Below are 27,580 nucleotides of genomic sequence, written 5' to 3' on the forward strand. Positions count from 1 at the left end.
AGTAAACCTTACTTGACATACAGCTATTCTTGCTGGCCGCCGTAGTTGGACTAGAGGAGTGCCTAGGATAACTAGTGTTAGGCAATACTAAAGCAGCACGCCCTAGTTATTTAGTGGAGGTTAGGGGGCCTACGGGGTACGGAGTAGTTATATAGGATATGTAACAAATACATCTCAATCTACTACCTTTAAACTCTATATTATTAACTTAACTGGTCATAGAGGCTGAAATCCTCCACGGCGAATATAAGACGAGCACTACGGAGACACACTACCTTATAAGACTCCTTACGTATAGACCCCTAAAATATGCGGTGCATTACGGGGTTAGGATTTTCTAACTTATTCGCGGGTTATGCTAATCCCTTTGGCTCTCCGCCTAGCGGCCTAAGTTAGCGTGGGAATTATATCCGCCTCCCCCTCCGCCAAGGACTTTCAGTTTTATGCCAGGCGAATCTACGGATAAAAGGATCACCAAGTGCGTCACTTAAGGCCCTGATCCTTTATCACCTGTGTCTGACCTAGAGCGACGGCCACCATGAGTGTGCCTCTGTCAAGACAGGGAACGGGTCTTTCAGCAGGCCCAGAACCGGCGAGGACTGTCAACGCGTGAGCTACAACCCGCCGACATCACAACCAGGTTTACTGTGCTGAAACTCGTAAGATGCGATGCCTGCCGAGAGCGCAAGGTAAAATGCTCGGGTTCTCATCCGTGCCGCTTCTGCTCACGACGCTGCTTGGAATGCGTGTTTCGTGAAAATAGGAAGCGAAAGCTCTACTCTGTGGAGTACGCTGCACCCTTCACGGTAATTACAGCGCAGGCTGACGAAACATGCAGATACGTTAAGAGTCTTGAGTCGAAATTGGAGGCTTCTATTGCGGCCACGCAATCCCCGGGTGTTCCGTCGCAGCTCCCTCGACGAACCTCGACCCCGGAATGTGCGCCATACGATACTGAAGTAATGGACGCTAGCGCGTCGCCTGCAGCTCTAAATGGAACTGTAGATGAAAACCTAGGGTCGAGTCAAGATGAGATCGACTTTGATCATGCTTTCCCACCCCCAAGTCCACGCCCAGATGTCCAATTAGAAGCACGAGATAGTGGCCTTACAGGTCAAGTCACAGACTCATCTCATCCACGTCAGCACCTTGCATCTATACCTATTTATATGTCAGGAACTGTTTCAGCTAACATATTCATGAAGCCATTTTTACCGATCCTACATTATCCTCCAGTGTCAATTTCGGATGTGAAGTCAAAGCAATGCCCAGAACGTCGTGGCCCTCTACAAATTCCGCTAATAACCAAATCGCAAAGAGCCCAGATAATGCGTACGGACTTCAATTCGAATCACCACGACCCAATGGAGTCCCTGAAAGGATCCTGTGGCCCAGCGAGAGTGATGCTGAAGATTTGCTATCCACTGTCATGAGTTCCGTAGGAAAACTACAACACCTTTTTGATCCGCGTGCTTTCGCAGATCGCTTCTCTCGAGACTATGGTGGGATCGTGGATGGAACCTACTCTGTGGATGCTTGGTACGTGGAATTGCTGCTGGTTCTTGCCGTGGGAGCCCTTCTCAAGGGCCGCAAATCGGGTACCGACATTCTCCCAGGTGCGCAGTTGTTCACAGAGGCCACCATGCGCTGCCCTGGTTTGATACAATTGAGGGCCGCTGGTACCCTGGGAGTGGAGATAAACGGACTATCCGCGTTCTTCCTACAGTGTGCTGATCGCAAGGACGATGCCTATATCTACGTATGCCATTCTGATTGCTCGTGTTGGAATTCACCTTGTCTGATATTTTCGATAGGCTGGCACTGCGCTACGCCTTTCCGTGTCCATGGGATTGTTCAGAGAGAGCCGCAGTGGCACTCTGCCCAGGTCTGAGATTGTGCATAGAAATAGGCTGGCGTGGAGTATTTACATGCAAGAAAAGTGCGTCACAAAGCCTTGTCTTTGGAAACATACTGATCATATTATAGGAGACTAGCAGCCGCGACAGGTAATCCAAGCCTAATGTCAGATGAAATGGTTAGAATTCCACGACCGATGGAGTCACCTGGCTTCTCCTCTGCCGTGATATTGAATGTCAACATTAGCATTGCCACTATCACTGGACGCATAATCAACAGTAAGCCCAGGCTCTCCTCAACACCGTGCTGTCGCTCTAACATCACATTAAAGCTGTATACAGTCACAAGAAGCAGTCAGAAGAGAAGTTTGTGTCCGAAGTTCGCGAAATTCTCCAATCTCTGGGGCATGCTAGACAAGGTATGCCTTTGGATTGTGTAATGGACTTTTCATCTCCCTTTCCTCTCACCCGGGACTGCATCACACTAAATCTTATGCTTTATCAAGTAAGTCACCCATTCCACTCCGCGATAATCAATTCTAAAATGTCGCAGGCTATAATTCTTACTACTCGTCCGGCTCTCTTACACCTCGCCAAAGCAAGAATCACAAATCAAGGAATTCCTACCAGGAATGACGTGTTCGAGAAATTTTCTAGAACATGCATCGACGCAGCTGAAAGAAGTTTGTCCGTTCTCTGCGCGGCGAAGGAACAGAATCTAATCGGTGAGTCCTAGATGTGCAGCGTCTTCGAACATCTCACTAACCACACATCCAGCGCCATTTGGTTTCTTCGATCTCGATGCTCTCTTCTCCGTCGCATTTGTATTGATCCTGGCTGGGAGTGCCTTTTGCGACGCGCAGAAAATGGGAGTGGTTCACGGCTTAAAACGAGCCATGAGTTTGTTTGACTATCTTGCAGAACGCGGGAACAAAGCTTCCTTATGTCGCAAATCTGATATTGAGCAGATATGTAACCATGTTGGAGTCTCATTAGGCGGAGCTGGCACGCCCTCCGGTGATTTACAAGACACGCCGACGCCGACGCAGCACCCTGCAATTACGCCACGGTATGACCCGGTGGCTGAAATCATACGGTCGCCCCAACAGCCAGACCAGTCTGGAAATCAATCTGGTTATCTTCATCCGCTACATGACCCGGGTCCACCACCATTGTGGCAAACCGAGAACAGCCTTTACGATTCCTTCTCTGGTTCTGTGCCTCGCGACTTGTACACAATCTATCAAAACAATGATCTGGCGCTTTCGGGGTCTATTGAACTTGACTGGGAGGAGCTTGAGAGACAGCTTTTGCTGCACCAATGATTTCTTGCTTTCTACTCAATAATTAAAGGAGAAATGAAGAAAACTTTAGATTTGTCGTGCACCCAAATATTGCACGCAGCTAATCTGTCAGAAATTTATAAACTCTGTCCAGCGCGGTGGTGGCAGTGTGGACCTGTGTTTCCTTGGTGGTGGCTCCAATGTGAGGAGTACTGATAACCCGTCCAGTGGCCCAGAATTCCTCGTAATCCTTCAGCACCGGGGGCTCAGTCTTGTGACAATCAAGTCCAGCACCCGCAATGACTCCTTCCTGAAGCGCCCGTAGCAGGTCATCCTCCTTCACAATTCCACCACGAGCAGCATTGATCAAGATAGAGTCCGATCTCATGACCTTGAGCTGCGGCCAAGCAATGAGATTCCTGGTATCCTTATTTAAAGGCAAGTGAAGCGTTAATACATCAACATGCGGAAGAAGCTCCGCCACCTCCTGAACCCGCATGTGAGGAACATCTTCCCACGCGTCCATAGGTGCAAAAGGGTCGTAGGCGTAGACCTTGACATTGAAAGCGCCCTGGAACATCTGAGCCACTGCAAGACCGATACTACCCATCCCAATGACTCCAATGGTCTTTCCAGTCAACATCAAGCCGGAGCAGTGTTCTTTGCGGACTTCTCTCCCGACAGCCTGCTTCGATACGATTGGCCCCAGCTGTCTTGCGACAGCGAGGGTCAAGGCAAGAACAAGTTCGGCCACGGATTGCGCATTAGCTCCCGGTGTATTGAGGATCGGAATCCCGCGTGCGTCACAGGCATCCTGGTCAATGATATCGATTCCAACTCCTTGCTTGCCAATCACACGCAGATTCGGGGCGCTATTGATGTCCTCGGCGGAGATGATCTTCTCGCGAACGAGAATCGCGCTTGCTTTCTCACGCCAGTGATCGACCTCCGGGTCTGTGGGTAGAACGGTGTGGAATCGCTGCTGGCAATACTCGACAGCTTTTGGTGGAAATACTTCAAGCAGATATATTGTCGGCTTTGGTGTGATGGAGCCCATCTTGTAATGTGTATTTGCGAAGTAAGTGTATCAGACGAGCTGCAAGGCATGTAGGGAAGAGTTCAAGCCGTTAGGAAACGTCCTTTTGATTCAGGCTCGGAGCCAGATGAGTAACGTCGGTCCGGCAAGCGTCGGCATTGGGAACGAGGGTTTTTCCCGAGGAAATGGGCGTGGTGGATTGAATTCAAGGACCTAGCAAACATGTCAAGACTTGACCTCGGGAGTATATAGACTTGATCTCGGTTGATCGGTCGGCCCCACTATAGTGGTCGGCTTCAACATCCGTGGAGCGTTTCCCCAGGCCTCAGGCGCTAAAGCCAAGGTGGGGCAGTAGCGGCGACTGGGACATCGCTGTACGGCGCTCAATCACAAAATTCACAGGGTGCGGAACGGGCACCTAGGCAGATCGAATCGCTTATGCAACTAAGAAGAGGGATAGATATTTCACTGATAGTTAACGAAGATTTCTCCAGACCACCAATTGACGCGGCGTTATATCTAACTCAAAAGCTTCCACAGGACAATATAATATATATCGTCTGATTCTAGATATTACTCTACTCTACAAAAGTGGAAAGGAAGAATATGTCTAAGGTCTGAAATCGCCGATATATAATTCTGCGAGGTCTTCAAGTAATTTACATAGATTGCCTAAGTGCGAACCAATGGCACAGCGGCGGCAGCCCTCTTTCCTCCTCCAGATATCAAAGAAGTGTCCTGTTGTACAAGCATGAATCTAACCCCCAACTCATTGATCGCCCAGTCTTGGATGACAGGATCGTCGTAGATACCGGCCAGTCCAAAGATCTTGCCGTGTGTCCGACATGCCTTGCTGACAGTCTCGAGTGCGGTGCGATACTGCTCGCTATTAAATTGACCGGGTATTCCAAGCTCGATGGATAGATCCAGAGATCCAACCAGAATAACGTCCACGCCTTCAACTGCAGCGATCTCACCTGCCCGCTCGACGGCATCATGGCTCTCAATCATAGCAAACACGGTCGATGCGGACTGATTAGCCTGACGGATGGTTTCTTGGACTGGGATGCCTTGGAGTCCGAACTGTGGGAGTTGACCCGTCATCGAACGGCATCCCTGGGGCGGGTATTTGCAGATGCTGACGGCAGCCTTGGCGTCCTCTGGGAGGTTGTCAATTTCTTGGTCATTATATGTGGGAGTCACTCACCTGCTGAGTGGATGTGCGGGAAAATGACGCCCATAGCACCTCCATCTAGAACTCGTTGGACAAATCCATTACCACACTTATGAGGCACACGGACGAACGGACTGATACCAGCCAGGAGTCCAACATGGCAAAGGGAAGTGGTCTGATCCAGGGATAGCCATGCATGTTCCAAGTCAATGAAGAGTGACTCAAATCCGGCATTCTTTGCAAGCTGGACGATATGTGTGTGTGGGGATACTTTGATGCCAAAGGCCTTACACAACTGGTTGGAGGCCGTTGCTTTGAAGAGATTGTTGACGTGCAATGCCATTGTTGTTGTAGTAGATAATTCAGAAAACGAACCCGGGACTGATACCGCGTCCTTTTATCTCCCTCCATAATCTTTTCTTGTCCTCACGCGGTTAGCTCAGTACTTGTTGAAACCCGACAAGTAAATGTTGTGGGTCCAAGACAAAGTGCACCTCGGATGTTGAAGCCGTCGTCTCCACTTCCTACCTAGGTAGTTTCTCAACGGCATCACTTTGCACACCCCTGTAAGTCGGTTAATCTATCAATGACCAGTAGACTCGGGTACTGGTGGTCAATATTGTCAATAGTAGTCTCGGATATTTGTCTTGGTGTCACAATTGAACCTAGTGCCCTGATTACCCCCCCCCGGCCTCTATATCCGAGGGTCTACGAATTCTTACCCCAGACCAGTCGTTCCGCTGAACTGGTTCCCCACTTCCCCACGGGGTATCTGGAACTACAATGCACCCTGATATAAAAGTCCACAGCACGCTGCTCAATTATTTCCACGAGCTTCTCAGACTATCATCAAGATAATACAGCGATTAGAGCCCGTGGGACCCGGCTGAAGATATCGAACGTTTTCAACCATTTTCAACCTCCTGATTCGACTAAGCGCTCGCACCGATGACAATGTCAATTTTGGAAGATAATCCAGGGTCGAAAGAGGTCGAAAGCCATACCTCAATCGTGATCGACCCAGCGGAAGAGAAGAATGTTTTGAAAAAGCTCGACCGGGTCATCCTTCCTTTGATGGCTCTCGTTTACTTTTTCCAATGTATTTACTCGAGTCATACTGTTGATCATCTCCTAAGCTAACGACAATAGACCTCGATAAACAAAGCATCAACTATGCTTCTGTATTTGGGTTATCCGAGGATCTGAATCTTTCTGGATCACAGTTCTCTTGGGCCATCTCACTTTTCTATTTCGGCCAATTAGTTTCTGAGTATCCAGCCGCTTACTTGATGAGTCGTTTGCGCCTGAAAATATTCGTTGGGATTTGCATGTGGGTTATTCCCTTTCGTATTTTATATTCTCGCTTACCTCGACATAGTATCTTATGGGGCCTCTGCGAAATGTGCCTCGCAGCAACCCATGACTTTGCCGGTATTGGTGCGGTTCGTTTCCTGCTCGGCTTCACTGAAGGAGCTGTGGCCCCAAGTTTCATGATCATCACCAGCAACTGGTACTGCCGTCGCGAACATCCAATCAGAATTGCGTATGTATTAAAGAGACCTCATATGAACGTCAGCTGATCAAGATTCTTAGATCGTGGGTTTCAATGTTCGGTGTCTCGCAAATCGTCGGCGCTCTCATGATGTACGGAATTGGCCAAGGGAATTTCGCTATCGAGACCTGGCGAGTGATGTTCCTCGTCTGCGGCGGCCTCACTGTTGCGTGCGGTATTGTATTTATAATTTTCATGCCGAAGGATGCTTCAAGTGCCTGGTTCCTAACAGAGCGCGAGCGGAGGATTGCAATGGACCGATTGATCCTGGATAGGGCTACGCGAGACCGAACAGACTTTGACATGAAGCAAGCAAAGGAGGCACTATCAGACCCAAGAACACTGCTATATGCGGCCATGGCATTGTTTATAACCTTGCCAACAGCTATAGTGAAGGTAACGCCCCGCTCCTAATATGTATACTCCGCAGATCTGACAAAATGCAGTTTTCCTCGCTGGTTATACAAGGGTTTGGCTATACGGCCTTCCAAACAATGCTAGTGGGTCTTCCCAGCGGAGCAGTCTCATTTGTACTAGTGTGGATTGGAGCCTTCATACCTCTGTATTTCCCGAATGGTCGATGCTTCGCCGGTATACTCCTCGCACTCCTACCCATGATTGGAACCCTCTTGCTCCTGCTGCTTCCAGCTTACGCTAGCTGGGGCATAGTCGTTAGCACTTGGTTTGCAGCCAGCAGTGCGCCGCCCCTGGGTATGGCCGTTGGGCTTATGTCTTCCAACGTCCGCGGAAATACAAAGAAGTCCGTCGTCGGGGCTATCTTTTTTGTTATGTACTGTGTTGGATGTATTGTATCCCCACAGCTTTGGCAAAGGGAAGATGCACCTCGCTACTACAAAGGCTGCATCGCAAGCGTGGTGAGCTGGGGTTGTCTCATCATTACGTTTTCAATTGCGTGGTTAACCTATCGGCGGTCCAATGCGAAGCGGGATAGGCAGGCCATCGGTGATGGAGGGCACGAGCAGCTTCCTCCGATGGTTACGGTGGACTCAGATTGTACTGAAAAGGAAGACAGGAGCTTCAGATACAGCTATTGACGAACTGGGGTGTTCTGGAAATTGAACCTCAGAAGAAACAGATGCGGTCATAGTCCGCAAATGGATGCATCCATGTTAGAAGATGGAGGAGCCCTGGAAGATTAGGTTGTCGATTTGGACTACTGTCATAATGTTCGAGATCTTACCATTGGTTTATACCAATGCCATACCTTCGTCGTACCTAATCAACATTCTTCCACGGCACTATGCACTTCTAATCCCATACTTTAGATCCCTACTACCCGGCTTAAGCAACTCCTAATTTTTAAAATGCCGGAAATATATTAATTAACGATTCAACTATAGTACTAGGATTAATGTCAATGTGCTGACTCAAACTACAGGGCTCCAGGGCTATCCTATATACTTATATAACTGGTCACTACGAAGACTGAAAAACGACCATGGCAATTAATAAGATATCTACACGGCTAAAATTGCCATAGGACCTCTATATGTTGTAAATTAACTTCCCGGTGACGGGTGTGCCACCGCGACGCTAATTTCTGACATCCGGCCCATGGATCTTAGCGTGAGGGGGTCCAGCTATTGTCCTCCGACAACTACATTCTCACCAGGGCTCTAGAGAATAAAATCTTAGCCAGCCATCATGACGACTCCTACTTCAGCCTACACTCTTAATCATCAACAACTGGGCAGTCTCACTGGCCGCCTGATCGATCACCAACATGCTGATGGACAGCCCGTGACTGAGCCTGTCGTGCATTTCCGTTCCATCCCCTATGCCACCATCCCAGCCCGTTTGAGGCAGAGTTTGCTGCTCAATCACATCCCAGATGACTTTGATGATCGTCCTCACGGTGACTTTACACATTATGGTGCTGCGTGCCCACAGGTACCACAACCTACCGGCAAAGGTAGCCCGACAGGCGGGTTTGTGCCTGGTGAGGAGCCAATCAAGTATGACGAGCAAGCCTGTCTCAACTTGACCATCTCTACACCAAAGAATGTCCTCGGCGAGAGTGGCCAATCACTGCCCAAGAAAGTTCTTCCAGTTCTGGTCTATGTGCATGGCGGTGGATTCGTCGAGGGCAAGGGCCATGTCAGCGCCCTCCATGACATGACAAAGATGACCGAGTTGGCAGCTCACGAGTCCATGGATGTGGTGATTGTGGCAATAGGATACCGGTTGAACTGGCAGGGTTTCGTCGCCTGCTACGATCTACTTGAAGAGGCCAGGGAGAATGGCGAGCATGCATTCAATTACGGGATGCGAGACCAACGCAACGCCTTCCTCTGGATCCAGAGGCATATTGCAGGGTTTGGTGGTGACCCAGGTAACATTACGGCCTTTGGTGAGTCGGCTGGAGCTGCCTCGCTCTACATGCATGCCTGTTCAGACGTGCCTCTATTCAACCGAGTCATCATCCAGAGTGGCTCGCCCAGCGTGGTAGGTACGTGGAGCCTTGAGCAGTCCGATGCATACTATCACCATCTGCTGTCATATCTGGGCATCGGAGGAGCGACACGAACAGCGCGACTAAAAGCCCTCCGTGAGGTGCCAGTGTCGCGCTTGATCGACTATATCCGTGAGAACAATGTCACCACAATGAAGCCATACCTCGGCCCGCAGAGTGAGTTCTTTCCTCCGACCCAGCAGCCCTTTTGGACCACCCAAGGCGAGATTCTGGCCAACTGCCCGTGGATCTACGAGATCATGATTGGGGACGACTCGCATGAGGGTCTCGGGCTCATGATACCGCTGAAGGACGTTTCCGCTAGCCAGTACATTGCTCGAGTCCGTATCGTCCTTGGTGATGAGCCTGCCCGCTGCGTGCTCGATGCATACGAGATATACGACGGTATGGATGAGGGCCTGTTCTGGCAGAATGCGGTCATTATGATTGGAGACTTGCTCATGTCTGAACCCACACACTCAACCGCAATCGCAGTGGCTAAGAGTGGTCGAAAGCGTTTGTATCGCTGGCAGTTTGGTCTACAAAACCCCTTTCATGGGTCGGCTTTCTCCTATGCAACCGGACATCATTTTGTCGAACTCATGTACCAGTTCATGACACTCGCTGGACGGCTCCCTACGCACCGGAACCATTTCTTGCGACGTCAAGGAGAGGAGATGGCGCGTAGTTGGATCCGGTTTGCGAATGGACTCCCGCCGATGCCTGGTGCAAAGCCATACGATCTGGAAGAGGAAAGCATCATGGTTTGTGATATGTTGCATGGATGGACAGTGCGAACCAGGGCAGAGGATGAAGCCATCAGCCAGCAGGATCCATGGGGTCCTCGGCGGTACCGCCAGTGGGAAGTTTTGAATGAGGAGTTGAAAAGGGCGGGACGGGTCAAGCACGGGGCTGGCTCTGAGAATGAAAAAATCGAGGCAACGAGAAACGAGTTGCTAGTATTCGGTTTGTCGGAGATGCGTTAAGGCCACCTGTTGATTCATGTGAATATAACTTTGGAAGAATGTAGTATCTTATTCAGCTGGTTTAATATCCTGCCTAGGCAGGTATCTGGGTCAACACGCTGGAAACATCGTGCACAATATATTGTTTATGTTTATATTGAATACTATGAATTCGGACTTTCCATTTTGGGACGGTCGCCGCTCCGGTGGCGTAGTTCTTGTTCCCGACCCGAAGATGGAATTTCCCCGCAACGACCTACCAACACTGCCAACAAGATGAAACATGCAATTGGGAATCACCCACAATGCAGCTGACTTTCTTGGTTAGTTGCGATGGAACAAATGCCAGGAGGGGACATGCACGGCGTGCGTGTAACTCTTGTCGTCACAGAAAGGTGTCGCATTCTGTCCGATATGGCCCTCTTCAACCGGATTTGCGCTGATTTCAACAGAAACGGTGTTATCACAGCACCTCCCAGGAGCAATTAGCTGATCCTACTTCTTCACCCGACATCTCTAGTCTTACAAGTAGGCAAAGTCCTGCATCTCGTGTTTCGAGGCGCGATTCAGCTGTCCGAAATAGATCTGCATCTCCACGAGGTGATCGATCAAGTGCCTCCTCGCTCCAGAATCCGGTGGAAGAACAGGCCGGACCCTTCGTATCCCCCGATGCAGGTACAGCTGCGGAGGTCCACCAGGACCAAGAATCTCGTCGTTTTGCGTGCGACTCAAACCCTATAGCGACCCTCATAGAACAAAATGAGTCAAGGTTGCTGAAAGGTCGATCGCAGAAAGGGGATGTAGGCGCATGGTTAAGTGCCGAGGAGAGCTCAATCGATTCAGGCGACACACCTAGCTCCTCTTCGCGACCAGCACTAGAGACCCATGTTCACACGGATTGGCTGCCTCCTAAAGACTGCCAAGAAGCCTTGATAGATATATATTTTCGTCGGATCCACCCACTACTTCCTCTCCTCAGCGAAGACAACGTCCGGAACCAGCATCGAGCGGGTAGTCTCCCTCCGCAACTTGCGCAAGTGATTTGTCTTGTTGCAGCGAAGGACCGGGGTGCGGTGCCTTTCCTATATCTTGGTCCCAATTCGAACCACCTTCCACTAGAGAGATTCAGCAACATCATCTACACTGATGTTATGCAGAAAATCTCGAGACGGGCCGAGAAAAAGACACTGGCAATACAAATCTTGGCGCTTCTGTCGCTGCACGAATGGGGCTCCAGTGGATCTGAGGATTGTTCTTTGAATTTGGCCCAGGCTATTCACCATGCCCACACCATTGGTTTGCATTTGCTGAGGCCAGACGAACACACCGATCCATCTTCCAAGAGTCTCTTCTGGTGCCTGTGGAGCCTAGACCGATGGAACGCTGCTATGAATGGGAGGCCCCTAATGATACACGACGGAGATAGGAACCAGGTTGTCGACGATGTTGCTTCAGCGTTTCAGTCGCCGTTCCGTGTCTGGCTTCGAATTGCCGAAAAGCTGGGAGAAGTGATCCACTTCTACCGACCGATCATGAAAGGCATGGATCAGGCTGGACTCGATCTTCCCACATTTGAGGACCTTGTGGACCACTGTGAGGCCTGGGACATGTCTCGACACTTGCTTGGTATGAAACAACCCAACATTTAGTGGCAAAATCTAACCCCTAGACTGACAGAGTCCCTCGAGTTTGTTTATCATTCTGTGATTATTCTCTCAACACATTCCCACGGTCTGCAAGGCCGATCACGGCCACGAGAATCAAAAATCCGACAAGGCCATTCAATACTTACCATCGCGTCACTCAGTTGCAACCATGATATTCGGAATTTCCTGCCGTTTCCCATGATTGGTTACACCATCTCGCTCGCTTTCACGGTCACGTACAAGCAACTAAGAGAAAGCAAACTGCCCAGTTCGCGCCACACAGCTATTTCTCAACTTCGTCTATTGCATCAATGTCTCAAGGAAATGGGCACCACATGGTGGTCGGCCGCTGTGATGGCTCGTTTAGGCCAGCGTGTGTTGAACAACATCCAACCCACCATAGACCAGGAATGTTCCACAGGTCCAGAAACCAATATCACCCGACTAAACTCTCACCATGAATCGAGTGATATATCCTCACGCCCACTGCTTTCCACTGACGACATGGCGCATGTGAGGAGACGGATTGATGCAGGATCTGAAAGCACACACCCTCTGTCCGGTCATCGACTGGGATCGGACAAACCTTCGAATTTCGAAGTAGACGGCACACCGTTCTTGACACCAACTGAAATTGAGGATTTTGATACCTTTTTTGGCAATTTCCTTGATGTCGGTTTTCCAAACTGTGCGAATGACCAATTATTGCTAGAGCTCGACATGCCCGACTTCGAATTTGTTCCTCATGGTCTGGCTTGATGGAGAGTGTATGGAGGTGAGAAGAGGCCTCGGTCGCAAAACTTGTGTGAATGGACGTTTGAGTGTGCTTCTTCTGCTCTTTTTGTATTCAATATGCCATGGGGAAGAGTGGTGTGATCATGGTGTTACGGTGTACACAGGTAAATATCAGAGTCATGAGATGAAAAGAAGGGCTACACATCCCCGCTAACTCACCTCGGGTATGTCTTCCGGTGGCCGCTATTCAACATCATTTTGCTGTAATCACTGCGGTATCAAATTATAGGGTCCGGAACAGCGGCCATCGGGAAGCCTACCCAAAGTAGCTTAGTTGGGAATGTATATCTGGATATCGACTTGTGTCAGTCGGCTTTCTCGAAATTTTCATCAATGCAGTGTATGAGAGCCTATCCTATGTATGCTCCACCCTAACATTGCTTAGGTTAAAGGATATGGTAGATGGTGTATTTCCAGAAGCAGTCGTAAGAGCCAATATGGATCAAGGAACGTCTAGTGAAGTCGTCAGAAAGAATCTCCAAGGACCGGGCTCGCAAGTTTTTCGCGACTTATTGTAACCTACGTAGTTAGACAGCGTCACAGGAATGTCGGTAATTTCCTCCCGCGGTGAAGAGCTGCGCTTGTAGGGTTCGAGTCATTGGAATCAGCGCCCCGACCCCGTTTAGGAATGTCCGCTCCGTCGCGTGGACACGAGTATAAAGACACACAATGCGCCATTATTCGCCTATAAATTCGCCAGATGCCATTCAATTGCATTCTTGAGCTAACTCTTGAGTTAAATATTACTCGGGTCTTTGACCATGTTCCGCGAACACATTACTAGCTCCGAGTTGAGGTATGATTGTTCCCGTTAGCCTTTCCACATTGACCTAACAAGTTCCATTAGCCTGGACCAAGCATGCATTTTCATTTCAGAAGAGAGACATCCAGCCTCTGTTACTGGCAGACTCAATCTCTCTCTTGCACAAGTCGTCTCGGTCAAGAGTATCAAAGTGAGATTAAGGGGAAAATTTGCGATGTAAGGACTTCCATATAGTTCGTTAGTGAGTGACTTCTTACAGCTTCCTATAGGCCTGTTGAGGGAGTGTTCTCTTCAGAAATCCGTGAACAGATCACATTCGAGCGAGAACAGCCACTAGCTTCTTCGAAAACGCTCAACGCATTCCAAATGCCGGCAGGAGAGCACGCGTTTCTATTCGATATTCCACTTCCAAGCAAGATTTTCGACACAGCAACTGGCGCAAACCATCAATACCACACATATCGCGTAGAGGCGATTATTGAGCGACGCCTCAAAAGCGATTTCGTGGTCTCGCAGCCAGTTAGGATTTACCAGGTTTCCGATTTGGAAACAAGCTATTTAAGACCACATTGCCCATTGGTTAGTCCATTGCATTGGATAGGTTTTGCTATTTGCTACACCAAACTGACTGTAGATACCTAGACTCTCGAAGGTCACTCCAACGAAAATATCCAGTATTGTCTCTCCATTACTGATCGGAATGTACCCTTTGGTTGCACATTCCCTGTGGAATGCTGGTTTGCACCGCTGTTGAAATACGCCAAGCTCAACACTGTTACAACCAAAGTGATTGAGAAACAAACTGCGCGGATGGACGCTACTGCTGCGGAATCAGCGCGATACAACATGCGGTTTATCACTGCGGCACAAACTCAAACCGTGTTTTCCAAGACTATCGATTTCTCTGGAGAGGAGCCTCCGGTAGATGGTTCGGACATTGAATGGCGCTTCACTACTCCAGTCTCTCTGCCTCAGAGTCTCGACGCGTGCTCGCAGAGCATGTCGACTGGACACATCAAGATCACCCATCAACTTTCGATCACTGCTGAGTTCCGCGATAAGGAAGGGAATGTAGCAGCTGTGGTATGCAAATAGCCGGTCCATGGGTTTATACATACAACTAACAGGAATTAGATCACGGAAGTTATTCCATTTAAGATTCATATGACACCCAATGTGATTGGAGAAGATGCGTCAGTTCACGGGCAAGATATTCAACACATCCAGGGAAATCAAAGCCCTCCTCCAGCTTACGGTGATCGCTTTTCGGACTCGATAGTAGCGGTAGCTACTGAAGCGAATCTTTGTGGGCACCCAACGATAGCAGATATCGAATCTACGCGGTCTTCAACTCAGCAAAGTACGAGTATCCACGCCACGCAGCCTGCTCCGCGATATGAAGAGGTCGCATAGCGTGTTCGTGTTGGACCCCCTTTGCGCACTCTTCTTCTACCCCGGTGTTATGTTGGACCATTTTAATAAATCCCCGAATATGGTCCGGAGCCCTGAGAGCTTCATATTCATGGATACGTCTCTTTCTACCTGTTAGATACTATATTCAAACTAATCCATGTCGACTTCCAAGGTTCATTGCATCTTGTAGACCAATCCCTCTTCAGCTCTTACTTGTCCATGACACAGTCTATCCCATCCTCCCTCGACACCATCAACTCCAGAGACGCCACTGCCAAAAACAATCTGCATACCCGGCACGCTCAAGTGTCGATCATCCAGCCATTTCGCCCACTGTTCGTCTTTCGTTGCAAAGTAGGCCTCTGGACCAACGGACTCCAGTATCGTGTCTTGAACACCAGAAGTGTTGAATTGAACCTTTCCAAGCTCCTCCATCGCTGTTCTCCCAGCAATCAACTCCTCCATCGAGTATACTTTCTGCTCATTGCCAACCTTGACAATGACAACCTTGCAAGATTGCAACCCAGCATGATTGCTGATCAAGGATAGCGTGTCATCGAGAGCAGACCCACGACCACCAAAGTCAACGATCACAATTTTCGAAGCCTTGCGGCTAGCAAGCCACTCCGCAGACTCCTTAGAATCAATATCCCCATATCCAACCACCTTAGAAGGAACAGAACTAGGCAGATTCCGATCCGCCTCCTCGATACGTGACACAGCTGCTGTAACCTGCAACAAACCAAGGGGGGCTGAACTACCCGACTTCCGCGACAGGTAGTACGAGAAAACCCGGGCCGTTTTAGTCGACGCGGCCAGGTTTACCACGACCGCAGATGATAAATCCCCGTCGGACAGGGTCCAGTGTAACCCAGCTTGGTTTCCCAGTGGGTGGATGGGAGGTTGGGTTGGGTTGGACGAGAAAACATACTCGCTGAGAACGAATCCGGCTACCCCGCCAAGGAACAATACGGTCCAAGCCATGCGGTCTAGCTCGTCCCGTGCAGAGTCTGAGAGGGGATTGAGCGCGACCAGGTCGGAGATTGGGTTCGATGTCGGAGTTACCGTGTAGCGGTTGTACAGAGGCATTAGCTGCTGGCGATGATCGCTGGTTTCGATCCAGTGGCCTTCTGGTGAGCCGCGTTTGAGTTTGAGATCGGTTGGTGTGCTGGCTGTAGGCCAGAATCCGTAGAGAAGTGCTCCTTTAGGTAATTCTGGGATGGTCGTCTCTTCAACCGTTGCGTAGCCCCAGGCTGGAAGGACCCCCCATGTCGAGGAGTCGTTGTATGGGGCAGGGTAGTCTTCAGATACGGGGTAGGCGTCCCACCTGCCAGCAATTGATAAGGATTCCATTTCAGGTCGTTTTCCGACAATCCCAAGTAGTCTGGGTAAATATTAGGAACATACCAATGCAAGAAGCTACCCATTAGGGCGTAGGTCAAATTATTTGAAGTGAGACTGATCAGCTGCGTGCGAATTCTTACTGAAGACCCCGATAGTTTGCTCTGAGCGACTTCGAAGTCGAAGCTTGCATGCTGGCGGTTATCCAGCTTCGAAACCACATGAACACCCATAGCTGATAAATTTGGTGAAAAATCTTTGATCGGAATTCGTTGATTCTTTGATTCTTCCAAGGCTTTAACCTGCTCGATTACTGATCAGAGGCATGAAGTTCACCCGGCGGGGAACCCCCACCGGCTGAGCAAGGCGGCAACAGTCAACTTTGGGCATGACAACGTATATCTTGGAGTATCTTGATATAACAGTTGCACCCCGTCGACATACGAGGTGGCTATATATAAAATAATTCCCTACTGGTCATCGGCATAAAAAACAGCATTAACTTAACCCCATCGATGGCCCTTATTCAACCTCGAATTTGCGCCTGGAGATAGACATCATAGTTGTCTTGTTGCGCCCCATATTGTACAACACGCCCTACAAATAGATACATCGTTAGATCATGTCACAGTCGTATCGTAGGAAATACCACGGCTTATGGCTCTCGGAGTTTTGGCCATTAGCATTAGAGGAAAGCACGGTCTGTCGTGGGGTGCGAAGCGTAGCATAGGTTCACTCGCACCGTGCCCATGGTAGGCCACACTGTGAGAAGATTGGGTATCCTCTGATTACCCCCAGGACCAGGTATAGCGGGACAAGGTAGCGTCCACGGGCATGCGGGCATGATTGGTTCGTTGTTGCTCCTCTCTGAGTGTACCTAGGTAGCATATCGGGCCGGTCCGATATCGCGTGCTCCTCTATTTCCTCCAATTAGTTAGTAGTAAAGTAATATAACCGTTGACTATGGTATTTAGCTACTTATGATATCAACATCCGTAAGTGAAATCAGTTTGCATATAGAAATTGGCTCAATTACCTTGCCTTCAACTCTAGGGCAAGTTTGTTAATCAGGTTACACGGTCTAGGAGGACGGGTCCTGGAGGAATATCGCCTTTCGCTGCCATATAACCGATCCTTACTTGGTGCGTTAATAGCCTGTAGTGCATTCATTGTTCAGTTGTATCTGATTGACGAGCGGCAATGTTCTGATATATCCTTACAACGGACACCCAGAGAATCAATTACGATCTAGAAAATGAATTTGAAGAACTACCAATAACACTACCAAAAGAATTGTAAACAATATCGAAGAAGCAGTACAACCTGACAAGCTGCAGAGCAACTTCCCGCCCTGGAGTACCAGCATAGGCGCCCTGGTCGGTTGAACACCCGCCAGTCCGGGGTGCTGTCCTTGATACCCAAATCGCGGACAAGACTAAGTCGAACATACCGTTTCTCTGCGCCGTCACAATAGGAAGCGATATGTATCCCCACCCCTGACAACCAACCTCCACTCCGAAGGGAAGGATCTTCAACATTCGCATCGTTATCGAGAACTCTGACCATACACGTTTGTTTCCCGCGAGGATTTCCTCGAGTGACAAGGTTAAATTTGAGATGAGAAATTGACGATTGAGCGAAATGGGCACTTGTAAATTATGTAGAGTACGAACAATCTAGATGCCTGTGGAATCCCCAGCAGATTAAAGCCATGTGTCCATATTTACAACGCAAATCAAAAGGCGCAAGATAGAACGAATTATGCATAAGGAAAACCATGATGTAGGCAATACAAGTTAAGCTAAGCTCCAGGAATCGACAAGAGATTCCAAGAATACGATAAAAGTGCATATAATCATCAGTAGAATGGTAGATTGGCAGAATAGGATTTTACAACGAGGAGAAATCAAACAAATCCAGGGAGCCAGCGAAGAGTAGATTCATGCGAAGATGACTGTGAGCAAAGGAATGAATGCAGAAACTACCGGGCAGATGATCAGATGGCCGAGAGATGAGATGGAAGGTGTAGGATAGGTACGGAAGGAGAGTGGTATAAACAGATTCGAGATATCAGGTCGATACTCGAAGAACGCGAAGATTGCAAATAGGGCGTGTGAATTGAAGATTCGGATTCGGATGGCTTGTAAAATAACAGGTTTCATGCTCGCGCATTGCTGGCGCGATGTGTATGCAGATGTTATGGTTGGGATTATGTATGTATTGTTCGTGGATTATTCTCGTGATAGGGTGTTCAATTGCATTATAGTTCAATGCTTGCTTGGGATCGGGGTGCTTGGAAATGCGCGATTTAGATCGTCGAGGCAGATCAGGTCATAAATGGGTCTGGTTTGACGGTGAGATTAGAAAATGACGAATCGTTTCTGTTTAGCTGGCTTCTCGATTTCGGTTTCTGGATAATTCATGTTAGTAAAATAGCACGGACAGAAATCGGGTTTAGTTCACTCACCCTGGACATGACCTGGACTCCGATCCTTGCGCTCGGCTTTCTTCAGCCGGCCTCCACTACGCGTCGCTTCTTTACGCGCAGCCACGGATGGATGTGTACCCTCTGCCGCAGCTCGGATTGTAGCGATTCGATGCTTGGCTCGCTCATCGCCCTGGTCCGCAGCCTTGACATACCACACGTTCGACTCGAGAGGATCACGACGGCAGCCAATGCCCATTTCGGTAAAGTAGCCGACTGCATACTGGGCCTTGGCTAGACCGAGATTCGCAGCTCGGAAAGCCCACTCATACGCCTCGTTCTCATCCTTCTCGAGCACAGGCTCCGCGCCAACGAGATACCACGCACAAAGCGCCATCATCGCCACGGGGTGCCCATTCTGCGCGGCACTAGTGTAGAAATGGATACTGAGCGCCGGGTCGCGAGGGCAATTCAGTTTCCCATGCTCATACGCATCGCCAAGACGATAGCAAGCCTCGACGTGGCCCAGTTCCGCGGATTTAGTGAATAGCTGCGCTGCATAAGTAGCATCGGGGAACACATCATCTCCGAAGCCTCTCTCGTGCATCACGCCGAGCTCGTACGGGCCGGAGTTATACTGCGTGTCTGCGGACTCAGTCGCGCGCTTCATCCACTTGACTCCCTCGCGGTACCGCTTGCCCAGTCCCATATCACCAGCAATGCAGGCATTGGCCATGCGCATCATGGCGCCCGGGTGGTTTTTCGACGCCGCTTGGCGGTAGAACTGGACTGCGCGGCTGCCGTCGACACGACACCCCCAGCCAAACTCGTAGCACAGCGCTGTGCGGTAGCAGGCTTCGACGTGGCCGTGTTTGCTGGCTGCGAGGAAGAGCGGGAAGGACCGGTCGTGGTCCTCGACGCCTTTGTTGAAGAGGCCTGACGCGAACCCGTCGCCGAGGTAGTACTGCGCGAAGGGGTAGCTGCGGTCTGCGAGGCGCTGGAGGATGGATTTTGATTCGCGGAGTAGGCGGGCGCGCGTGATCGGGCTGGAGTCTTCAAGGTCCACGGCTGGCATCTCGCGCATCGAGTTCACCATGAACACGGCGAATTCATACAGCACTGTCGGCTCGTCTGTTTTCTTTACGTTCGCTAGGTACATCTCGAATGTCTCTTTGTGGCTAAGGAGGGAGGCGTTGTTTCCGACTACGGCTTGGAGACGCGAGTTGTCGAATTGCGCCGCTGTTGGGCCGGGCTGCGGGTATGAAGTGTTGAGCAAATCAAGGAATGACGAGGATCTGTTTTCGGGGGTTCCTATTGAGTTTCGCGAGGAGGATCGCGCATGTAGATACGGCGATGCGGAAAGGTTCCGTCGGTGACCACCATCTGAGGCTGAGGAATATGTGGAGAGAGGCCGCGAAAGCCTTGATCGCCTAACCGCCAGCTTATCCGTCGAGGCAGATGGGTTATCTCCAGCATTAGGTGCAAGTTTCCTTACGGGTACTGCGCCAGGCTGTTGCTGGTGGTGGTAAGTCAGAGGTTCGTAGTTGTCCGACACCGGCGCTACACTATCCAAGCTTCCCCGCGAAGAGCTGTTATAGCTCTGACCCTCGCGCTCTAGCGAGGAGCCGCTCTTTTTCGGGTTTCCGTGTCCGTCATCTTTCTGTCGCTCTACTACCGACCATGAGCCGCTGCTCGCTGGGGTGTGCCCATATGGATGCCTGTGCGTGTAGTGCGGGGCCTGCGCCGAGTCTCGCCGCGGGGGGTGGGCAGGATTCCAGCTCTGCTCAGGGGGCTGCACGGGGCTGTCGAGCGACATGTCTGCGAACTCCGGGAGGTCCAATTGTGGTGTGGTTGGCCCACTGGAGGCGTCTTCGATGGGCGCGCTCGAGGCATCGGGGATGTCTGCGCCATGCGCGATTTTGACTGGGGAGCGCGGCGAGTTTTGAAGGACGGGAGAGTTTTCGGACTGTGCTGGAGGGACTGGTTTGCGACTGAGGTTCAAGCTCTGGGGTCGGTTCGGGATGGTCCGTGGTGATTGTGATGGGGGGAATGGCGGTGATGATCGGAGGTAAGCTGGTGGGGGAGAAGGCAGGGCCTGGCGGTGGCCAGGGACAGTGGCCATGCTGGAGATCAAGCAAAGTCGAAAGCGAGCGGAATTTCAAGATCCATGAAGAAGATTGATTTAGTTTATGGGGCAATCCGAGTGTGGAGAAATGCGATGGCGTTAAAAAGAGTGGACACCTGGAGATAATTTTCATAGCACATCAAGGGAGAGAGAAGCGAGGGGAATAAAAATGAAAAATAAGACTAACAATACTAGTTTCAAATCCTTTTCTTTCATTTTTTTATTATATTCATACGCGCTCAGCCTAATATGGTCAAGTGGGGATGAACTATTATTATATCTGGTACATTCTCTCGTATAACCAAAGACTTAAAGATGATGCCTATCGGGTCTGAGAATAGGGCTTTCCGAGACACATTAGCGTAGGTCTAACAGGTCTAACAGGTCTAACAGCACATAAGACATACCTCTACTCCGTAGGTCTACCTATGGGTACGTAGTACTTCAACTGTCAATTCCCCTCTTTCCACTGTGGAGACACACCTCTAGACATTTGCTGTCTTTTGGTCTTCAGTATCGTTAGTCTCGTTAGTGTCCGACCTTTCCGGAGCTCTGTGCGTGGCAGATGTTGGAAAGTGGAAGTACCTGGAGAGATCATACGGGCATTTTCACCCGTACCTGAACTTAGAGTGTCCAATATTTAGTATCTAACTCCTATTTGAAACAGAGGCTAGAGCGTAACTGGAAGGATATATTATCCCGAAATCCAGTCTTACAATTGAGTTTAGTCAATTCTCACACGTACCTATCTGTCCATGTATACTCCTTACAGCAGTCAACCACACCGTCAAAGCACAGACAAAAAGCAACTCTCATCTCGCATGACGCCATGGCCTACGCGCACACTTGACCTGATATGTCAGACATCCCTCGCAGTACTGTCTTCTGGGTACCCGGAGTGGAAGCTTACTGTCGTATCTGCTGATGCGGAGAGATTACCAGCCTGGGAAATATCGTCAACATCCCAGTAAGAGCCGGAGAACGCGGGCCGACAAGGATATCGGACTCCGCCGTAAAGATCTCCTAGTAAATCCGAAGCCAAGTCGGTTTCTCAACTGGTTATATTTGAAGTGAAAAGGGTAGTAATTGTTTAGTGATATATTCCTTTCCTGGTTGAAGAATGTGCATGGAAAAAGATATAGTCTTCGAATTCGAAACGGAATAGTGCATGTGTGCTATGGGGTCATGGACCGTATGGAGTATGGATTCTGGAGACAGCCGTGATGATCGGCGGCCAGTTGTCGATCATATTGGTCGGATTGGCATTGGGGGACGGAATACATGGTACAGGGTTATCCTGGGGTTTTATATCTCTGATCATTCTTATTCGAATGCTATTGCACATAGCATCTTCTGCTGGATAGAATATAGACCGGTAGTACAATCCTGAGTGTCTCGTCAAGGGTCTATACATATATGGCATACATTACCGATTATTATGCTCTTGAGTCTAGATCGCCCCAATATGAGCTCTGTCTTTAAACAATTGCATTAGGGGATAGGGGATCCATGGATTAAGGGTGAAGCCTAATCTTTTCTTTTTATTGTTCTCTTGTTTTACTACAACATAATCGGAGATTGTGTAACAAAGTGGCAATTGGCCCTTTAGCGTGGCAGTTAGCCCACTCTAGACTAAGACTAAGACTAAGCAGGACACTAAACATAAACTGTCTTGGCTCGAAATAGAAAGGACCCCGTGATCAGAAAGGAAATGCCTTTAGGGCCTGGGCAGGTCCCATGAGGTCGGCTGTTGTTTCCATTTCTTATTTTTATCTCATTTTATTTATGGGAACCATGGAAGATACTTGGTTAACCGTGGAAATGAGGTGTGATTCATTTAATGTGATTGGATGGTATTGCCCCTAGCGACAAATAGATTATTTGTTTTGTTTTAATCTGGCAAAACTGGCCAAACGGGCAAAAACAAGCCTAACCCCTCCGAGGTCAGAGTCCCGTGTAGGGTCTTTGTCTCAGAATTTCCCTTTTCCCTTTAAACACATTGCGACTTATTATTACTGCACAGAGTACATTCGCTCTTCTCTGTGTTTTAGACCTTTCGATTTCTTGCATAGGTGGGGACTTTGTTTATTCTCCACCTCGTTGCACAGGCCGACCGTACCACTCTCGTCGAGAGCTCCCCAATTTGCAACTCTAGTTGCTGGTCGATGTAGAGAAAGAGATTTGACAAATATTTGAAATATTTGAACGGAAACACGAACCATAGGTCGCATTATCAAGGACCGGGCCAGCGCATTTGACATGTTTCAGTCGGCAAAGGACAGCTCCATATCGTGAACAGTCTACTCCACACAACCTGCTGCTGATGAGCGGCAAAATAATCAAAGTGAGTGCGCCGACTGGAGATTCAGATCCAACAAGCAAGCAACCCCAGAAAGTCTAGATTGACTGACATCAGGGACCTTCATAGGAGCGAAATGTCTTTGCCGCAGAGGCCAGGCAAGCCCTCGCCCCGGCGTGAAGAAGCCCGCGCATTTCGCGAACCCTCTCAGCGCCGTCGACGGGATATCGACTCGGGCACTTACAGTGACGACCCCACTTCCACCTCCCACCGACACCGCCGCCGACATTCCAGCCATCGAAGAGCAATGGACACGGACGAAGAGCGCATGGATCGGGGGGGCGAGGTGAGACACAAGAAGCGCATGGTCAAACCAGAGCGCAGGAAGGATGACCGTGATCAACCCAATTATCACTACCGTCAGCGATCAAACCACATGCCCACTTTCCCCTCGTCGACAGGAAACGATCCGTTATTGGACAACAGAGATGGCGAGGCGGAGACGAACAGCTCGCGCAGCATGGATAAGAGCAAGGACGGTCTATACGGCGCGCGGGGTAACGTCAACAAGCCCATGGAGCGGGTTCCTAGCAGACATCGTTCGAAGAAGAAGAAGAGAGGCTCGCGGAGGTCATCGAAAGGAGCTGCGGATGAACGTAGACGCCACGAGGCTATACAGCAAACCGGCCCGCCCGAGTTGTGGCCGACATATTGCGCAGTGCTCACATTCTTCATTCCGGACTTTGTGCTGAAATGCTTCGGTATGCCACAGAAAGAGCAGCGCAGTGCTTGGCGGGAAAAGATCGGCCTTATCAGCATCATTCTGATGATCGGCGCTTTTGTCGGTTTCCTGACTTTCGGTTTCACGGCTACGGTGTGTGGCTCGCCCCCGGTTCGGTTGAAGGTTAACGAGGTCAATTCCAACTACATGATCTTCCATGGAAAGGCATATGACTTGGCCGGTTCGAAACACATCGCTGTCGCTGGTATTCCGGATGGTTCGAATGTCATCTATGACTTGCCACACAAGTATGGTGGACAAGATGGGAGCTTTTTCTTCCAGCAGGTCAACGGCGCGTGCAAAGGACTGATCACTGCTCAACCTGATGGGGATATTCCAACGAACTCCGCTGGAGATATGGGATGGTACTTTCCCTGTGCGGCCTTCAACCAGGATGGTTCGTCCTTGCCGAATTTGACCGTTGAACATTACACGGGCTGGGCTTGCCATACTAGCAAGGCAGCCCGTGAACCTTTCTACTCGCTGAACAGTGATGGGGATGTGTACTACACATGGGAGGATACGAAGAACAAGAGTCGAAATCTGGCGATATACTCCGGAAACGTGCTCGACCTCGACCTTCTCGCCTGGTTCGACCGTAGCCAGGTTTCCTACCCCGAAAAGTTCGACGAGCTCCGCACCAACCCTCATGTCCGAGGCGTTGATCTTACCTACTACCTGCAAAGCGGCGAGGAGAAGAAGATTGGCAAGTGCTTGGCGCAGATTATCAAAGTGGGCAGTATTGATACCGATACCGTTGGCTGTATCGCGTCGAAAGTGGTGCTCTACGTGTCCCTGATCTTCATTCTCTCCATCGTGGGTGTCAAGTTCGGTTTCGCCCTGCTCTTCCAGTGGTTCCTGGCACCCCGATTTGCCGCGCAGAGCACGAGTATGGCCTCTGACGCCAGAACTCGCAATCAGCAGATTGAAGACTGGTCCAACGACATCTATCGGCCCGCTCCACGAATGGCCGAACCAATCATTCCGGATCGCATCAGCAAACGCGCCAGTTTCCTCCCGACCACTTCCCGCTTCTCGAGCCCGTACAATGTCAACAGCAGCACCGGTAGCAAGCAAAAGCCGATGTATGTGACGATGGCTAGCCAGAACTCGACTTCTCGACTCATGCCCAGCTCCACCCCCGGTACTATGTACAAGCTAAGCCACAGCGGTAGTGGGGGTACTCTCAGCGCCGACAACTCCCGGCATAATCCGGCTGCCAGTCGGACTAGCTTGGTTCCTACCAGTCAGGGTCAGCAAGATCCCGGTTACGCCACACTATCGACGGATCACGAGGGTTTGGGTCCCGCTGGTTTCATCCACGAGGCTGTCGTTCCTCAGCCTCCACCTGAATGGCAGCCATTCGGCTACCCTTTGGCTCATAGTCTTTGTCTGATTACTTGCTACTCTGAAGGTGAAGAGGGTATTAGGTCGACTCTGGATTCTATCGCCATGACCGACTACCCGAACAGCCACAAAACGATCTTGGTCATCTGTGATGGTATTATCAAGGGTAAAGGAGAGGAATTTTCCACCCCTGATATTGTATTGGGTATGCTCAAGGACCCCGTTGTTCCCAAGGAAGAGGTCGAGCCATACTCCTACGTAGCTGTGGCTACTGGCTCCAAGCGACACAACATGGCCAAGGTCTACACTGGGTTCTATGACTACGGTGATACTTCGATCATCCCGGTCGAGAAGCAGCAGCGTGTTCCCATGATGGTGATTGTCAAGTGCGGAACTCCCCAGGAGTCGACCCAGTCAAAGCCTGGTAACCGAGGCAAGCGCGACAGTCAGATCATTCTCATGTCTTTCCTCCAGAAGGTTATGTTCGACGAGCGAATGACGGAACTCGAATTCGAGATGTTCAATGGCATGTGGAATGTCACAGGCATCGCGCCGGACTTCTACGAGGTTGTTCTCATGGTTGACGCCGATACAAAGGTGTTCCCAGACAGCTTGACGCACATGATCTCGGCCATGGTGAAGGACCCAGAAATCATGGGTCTTTGTGGAGAAACCAAGATCGCCAACAAGACAGACAGCTGGGTAACAATGATCCAGGTCTTTGAGTAAGTCTTCCGCCGTATTATGGTGCAATTAGCACAGTAACTAATGCTCGATAGATACTTCATCTCTCACCACCAAGCCAAATCATTCGAATCCGTCTTCGGTGGTGTGACCTGTCTCCCCGGATGCTTCACCATGTACCGGATCAAAGCCCCGAAGGGTGGCCAGAACTACTGGGTGCCCATTCTCGCAAATCCAGACATTGTCGAACATTACTCGGAAAACGTCGTCGACACCCTACACAAGAAGAACCTACTCCTTCTCGGCGAGGATCGCTACCTAACCACCCTGATGCTCAAGACCTTCCCGAAACGCAAGCAGATCTTCGTCCCGCAAGCCGTCTGCAAAACCGTCGTTCCGGATGCATTCCTAGTCCTGCTCTCCCAACGTCGTCGCTGGATCAACAGTACCGTCCACAATCTATTCGAGCTCGTCCTCGTCCGCGACCTGTGCGGAACCTTCTGCTTCAGCATGCAGTTCGTTATCTTCATCGAGCTTGTCGGAACCCTCGTCCTGCCCGCCGCCATCTCCTTCACCATCTACGTCGTAGTCGTCTCCATCGTCAAGAAACCCGTCCAGGTCATCCCTCTGGTTCTGCTCGCTCTGGTCTTGGGTCTGCCAGGTGTTTTGATCGTCGTCACTGCACACAGACTCGTCTATGTGCTCTGGATGTTAATTTACCTCATCTCGCTTCCGATCTGGAACTTCGTTCTGCCCATGTATGCATTCTGGAAGTTCGATGACTTCAGTTGGGGTGATACCCGTAAGACCGCGGGCGAGAAGGATAAGGGACACGGCGATGCCGAGGGTGAGTTTGACAGTACGAAGATCACGATGAAGAGGTGGCGTGATTTTGAAAAAGGTATGTCTTTGTTGAATGCGATTGATAAATGTGTTCTAATATTTCTGTCAGAACGCCGCCTACGCAGTGCCTGGTCACAGCCCCGTGCTTCGACGGATCCTTATCCATCACAGTATGAGACGTATTCACATTATTAACGAAAGCGATAGCGATAGCGCTTGTTCTTTTTTGCTTTCATTCTTCACCTTTATCGATGTTTCCGGATGCACATGATTTATTGTACCATTTACATATTACATACCGGCGTTCAGACATTCTTATAATATAATTCAGAGCGGGCGTTGCACGACTGACGAGTTGATTATTTTCACGAATGCTGATATCTTGATTTATTCTTTTCCCCCCTTCTATTTCGAGCATTTACTGTCTTGTACATCGATTGAACTTCTTCCTCTTGTTGATGAATAAATCGCCATATCAATCCACATAGCGTAATTGCAATAGCGTCATGAACCCTGTAAACCGACATGAACTATCAGATTGGGGCTTTTCACAGGTCACTTCAGCCCAAGCTGTGCCCAACAGGATCAAAGCGCAAGTCACCGGGCTTGTCCGGGATCTGCAGTATATACTTGCATTATTTTCGTACATATGCGAGGCTCCAATGTATGAGATGGCTTTAGAATTTTAATCTGCTTAATCCTTGAATATCTGATCTTCCAAAATAAAATGGAAGAAGTGGATGAATATTATTGAATCCTTGCATTCTATATGCGATGTA

General features: G+C 49.8%; 10 protein-coding genes across 10 annotated transcripts; 6 read left to right on the top strand and 4 right to left on the bottom strand.

Moving 5' to 3' along the window:
• Positions 1-538: 538 nt before the first annotated feature.
• N7489_008108 (fungal specific transcription factor domain-containing protein) lies at positions 539-3,181 on the top strand (the record flags this gene model as incomplete). The annotated part of the gene is made up of 8 exons (XM_056713858.1): positions 539-609; positions 764-1,140; positions 1,206-1,759; positions 1,815-1,939; positions 1,987-2,135; positions 2,189-2,361; positions 2,410-2,581; positions 2,634-3,181. The coding sequence occupies 8 exons, from the start codon at positions 539-541 to the stop codon at positions 3,179-3,181; spliced, it is 2,169 nt and encodes a 722-aa protein (XP_056567573.1).
• Positions 3,182-3,260: 79 nt separating this feature from the next.
• On the bottom strand, positions 3,261-4,196 carry N7489_008109 (uncharacterized protein; the record flags this gene model as incomplete). The annotated part of the gene is made up of 1 exon (XM_056713859.1): positions 3,261-4,196. One exon carries the CDS (start codon positions 4,194-4,196, stop codon positions 3,261-3,263), a length of 936 nt encoding a protein of 311 aa, XP_056567574.1.
• Positions 4,197-4,847: 651 nt separating this feature from the next.
• N7489_008110 (HpcH/HpaI aldolase family protein) lies at positions 4,848-5,692 on the bottom strand (the record flags this gene model as incomplete). Its single annotated transcript, XM_056713860.1, has 2 exons — positions 4,848-5,335; positions 5,383-5,692. The coding sequence occupies 2 exons, from the start codon at positions 5,690-5,692 to the stop codon at positions 4,848-4,850; spliced, it is 798 nt and encodes a 265-aa protein (XP_056567575.1).
• A 611-nt stretch (positions 5,693-6,303) lies between these two features.
• N7489_008111 (uncharacterized protein) lies at positions 6,304-7,956 on the top strand (the record flags this gene model as incomplete). The annotated part of the gene is made up of 5 exons (XM_056713861.1): positions 6,304-6,448; positions 6,499-6,679; positions 6,728-6,892; positions 6,943-7,297; positions 7,348-7,956. The coding sequence occupies 5 exons, from the start codon at positions 6,304-6,306 to the stop codon at positions 7,954-7,956; spliced, it is 1,455 nt and encodes a 484-aa protein (XP_056567576.1).
• Positions 7,957-8,566: 610 nt separating this feature from the next.
• N7489_008112 (uncharacterized protein) lies at positions 8,567-10,360 on the top strand (the record flags this gene model as incomplete). Its single annotated transcript, XM_056713862.1, has 1 exon — positions 8,567-10,360. One exon carries the CDS (start codon positions 8,567-8,569, stop codon positions 10,358-10,360), a length of 1,794 nt encoding a protein of 597 aa, XP_056567577.1.
• A 284-nt stretch (positions 10,361-10,644) lies between these two features.
• Positions 10,645-12,744, top strand: N7489_008113 (fungal specific transcription factor domain-containing protein; the record flags this gene model as incomplete). Its single annotated transcript, XM_056713863.1, has 3 exons — positions 10,645-10,662; positions 10,792-11,965; positions 12,017-12,744. 3 exons carry the CDS (start codon positions 10,645-10,647, stop codon positions 12,742-12,744), a joined length of 1,920 nt encoding a protein of 639 aa, XP_056567578.1.
• Positions 12,745-13,541: 797 nt separating this feature from the next.
• Positions 13,542-14,956, top strand: N7489_008114 (uncharacterized protein; the record flags this gene model as incomplete). Its single annotated transcript, XM_056713864.1, has 5 exons — positions 13,542-13,576; positions 13,628-13,759; positions 13,813-14,122; positions 14,186-14,626; positions 14,678-14,956. 5 exons carry the CDS (start codon positions 13,542-13,544, stop codon positions 14,954-14,956), a joined length of 1,197 nt encoding a protein of 398 aa, XP_056567579.1.
• Positions 14,957-15,130: 174 nt separating this feature from the next.
• N7489_008115 (DUF2855 family protein) lies at positions 15,131-16,530 on the bottom strand (the record flags this gene model as incomplete). Its single annotated transcript, XM_056713865.1, has 2 exons — positions 15,131-16,283; positions 16,364-16,530. 2 exons carry the CDS (start codon positions 16,528-16,530, stop codon positions 15,131-15,133), a joined length of 1,320 nt encoding a protein of 439 aa, XP_056567580.1.
• Positions 16,531-18,657: 2,127 nt separating this feature from the next.
• Positions 18,658-20,844, bottom strand: chs3 (putative chitin synthase activator (Chs3); the record flags this gene model as incomplete). Its single annotated transcript, XM_056713866.1, has 2 exons — positions 18,658-18,707; positions 18,765-20,844. 2 exons carry the CDS (start codon positions 20,842-20,844, stop codon positions 18,658-18,660), a joined length of 2,130 nt encoding a protein of 709 aa, XP_056567581.1.
• Positions 20,845-23,282: 2,438 nt separating this feature from the next.
• On the top strand, positions 23,283-26,996 carry chsF (chitin synthase CHS3; the record flags this gene model as incomplete). The annotated part of the gene is made up of 3 exons (XM_056713867.1): positions 23,283-25,999; positions 26,054-26,859; positions 26,911-26,996. The coding sequence occupies 3 exons, from the start codon at positions 23,283-23,285 to the stop codon at positions 26,994-26,996; spliced, it is 3,609 nt and encodes a 1,202-aa protein (XP_056567582.1).
• Positions 26,997-27,580: the final 584 nt, after the last annotated feature.

The sequence above is a fragment of the Penicillium chrysogenum genome, assembly GCF_028827035.1.
Source record: "Penicillium chrysogenum strain IBT 35668 chromosome Unknown utg000004l_segment0_segment0, whole genome shotgun sequence".
Taxonomy (NCBI): domain Eukaryota; kingdom Fungi; phylum Ascomycota; class Eurotiomycetes; order Eurotiales; family Aspergillaceae; genus Penicillium; species Penicillium chrysogenum.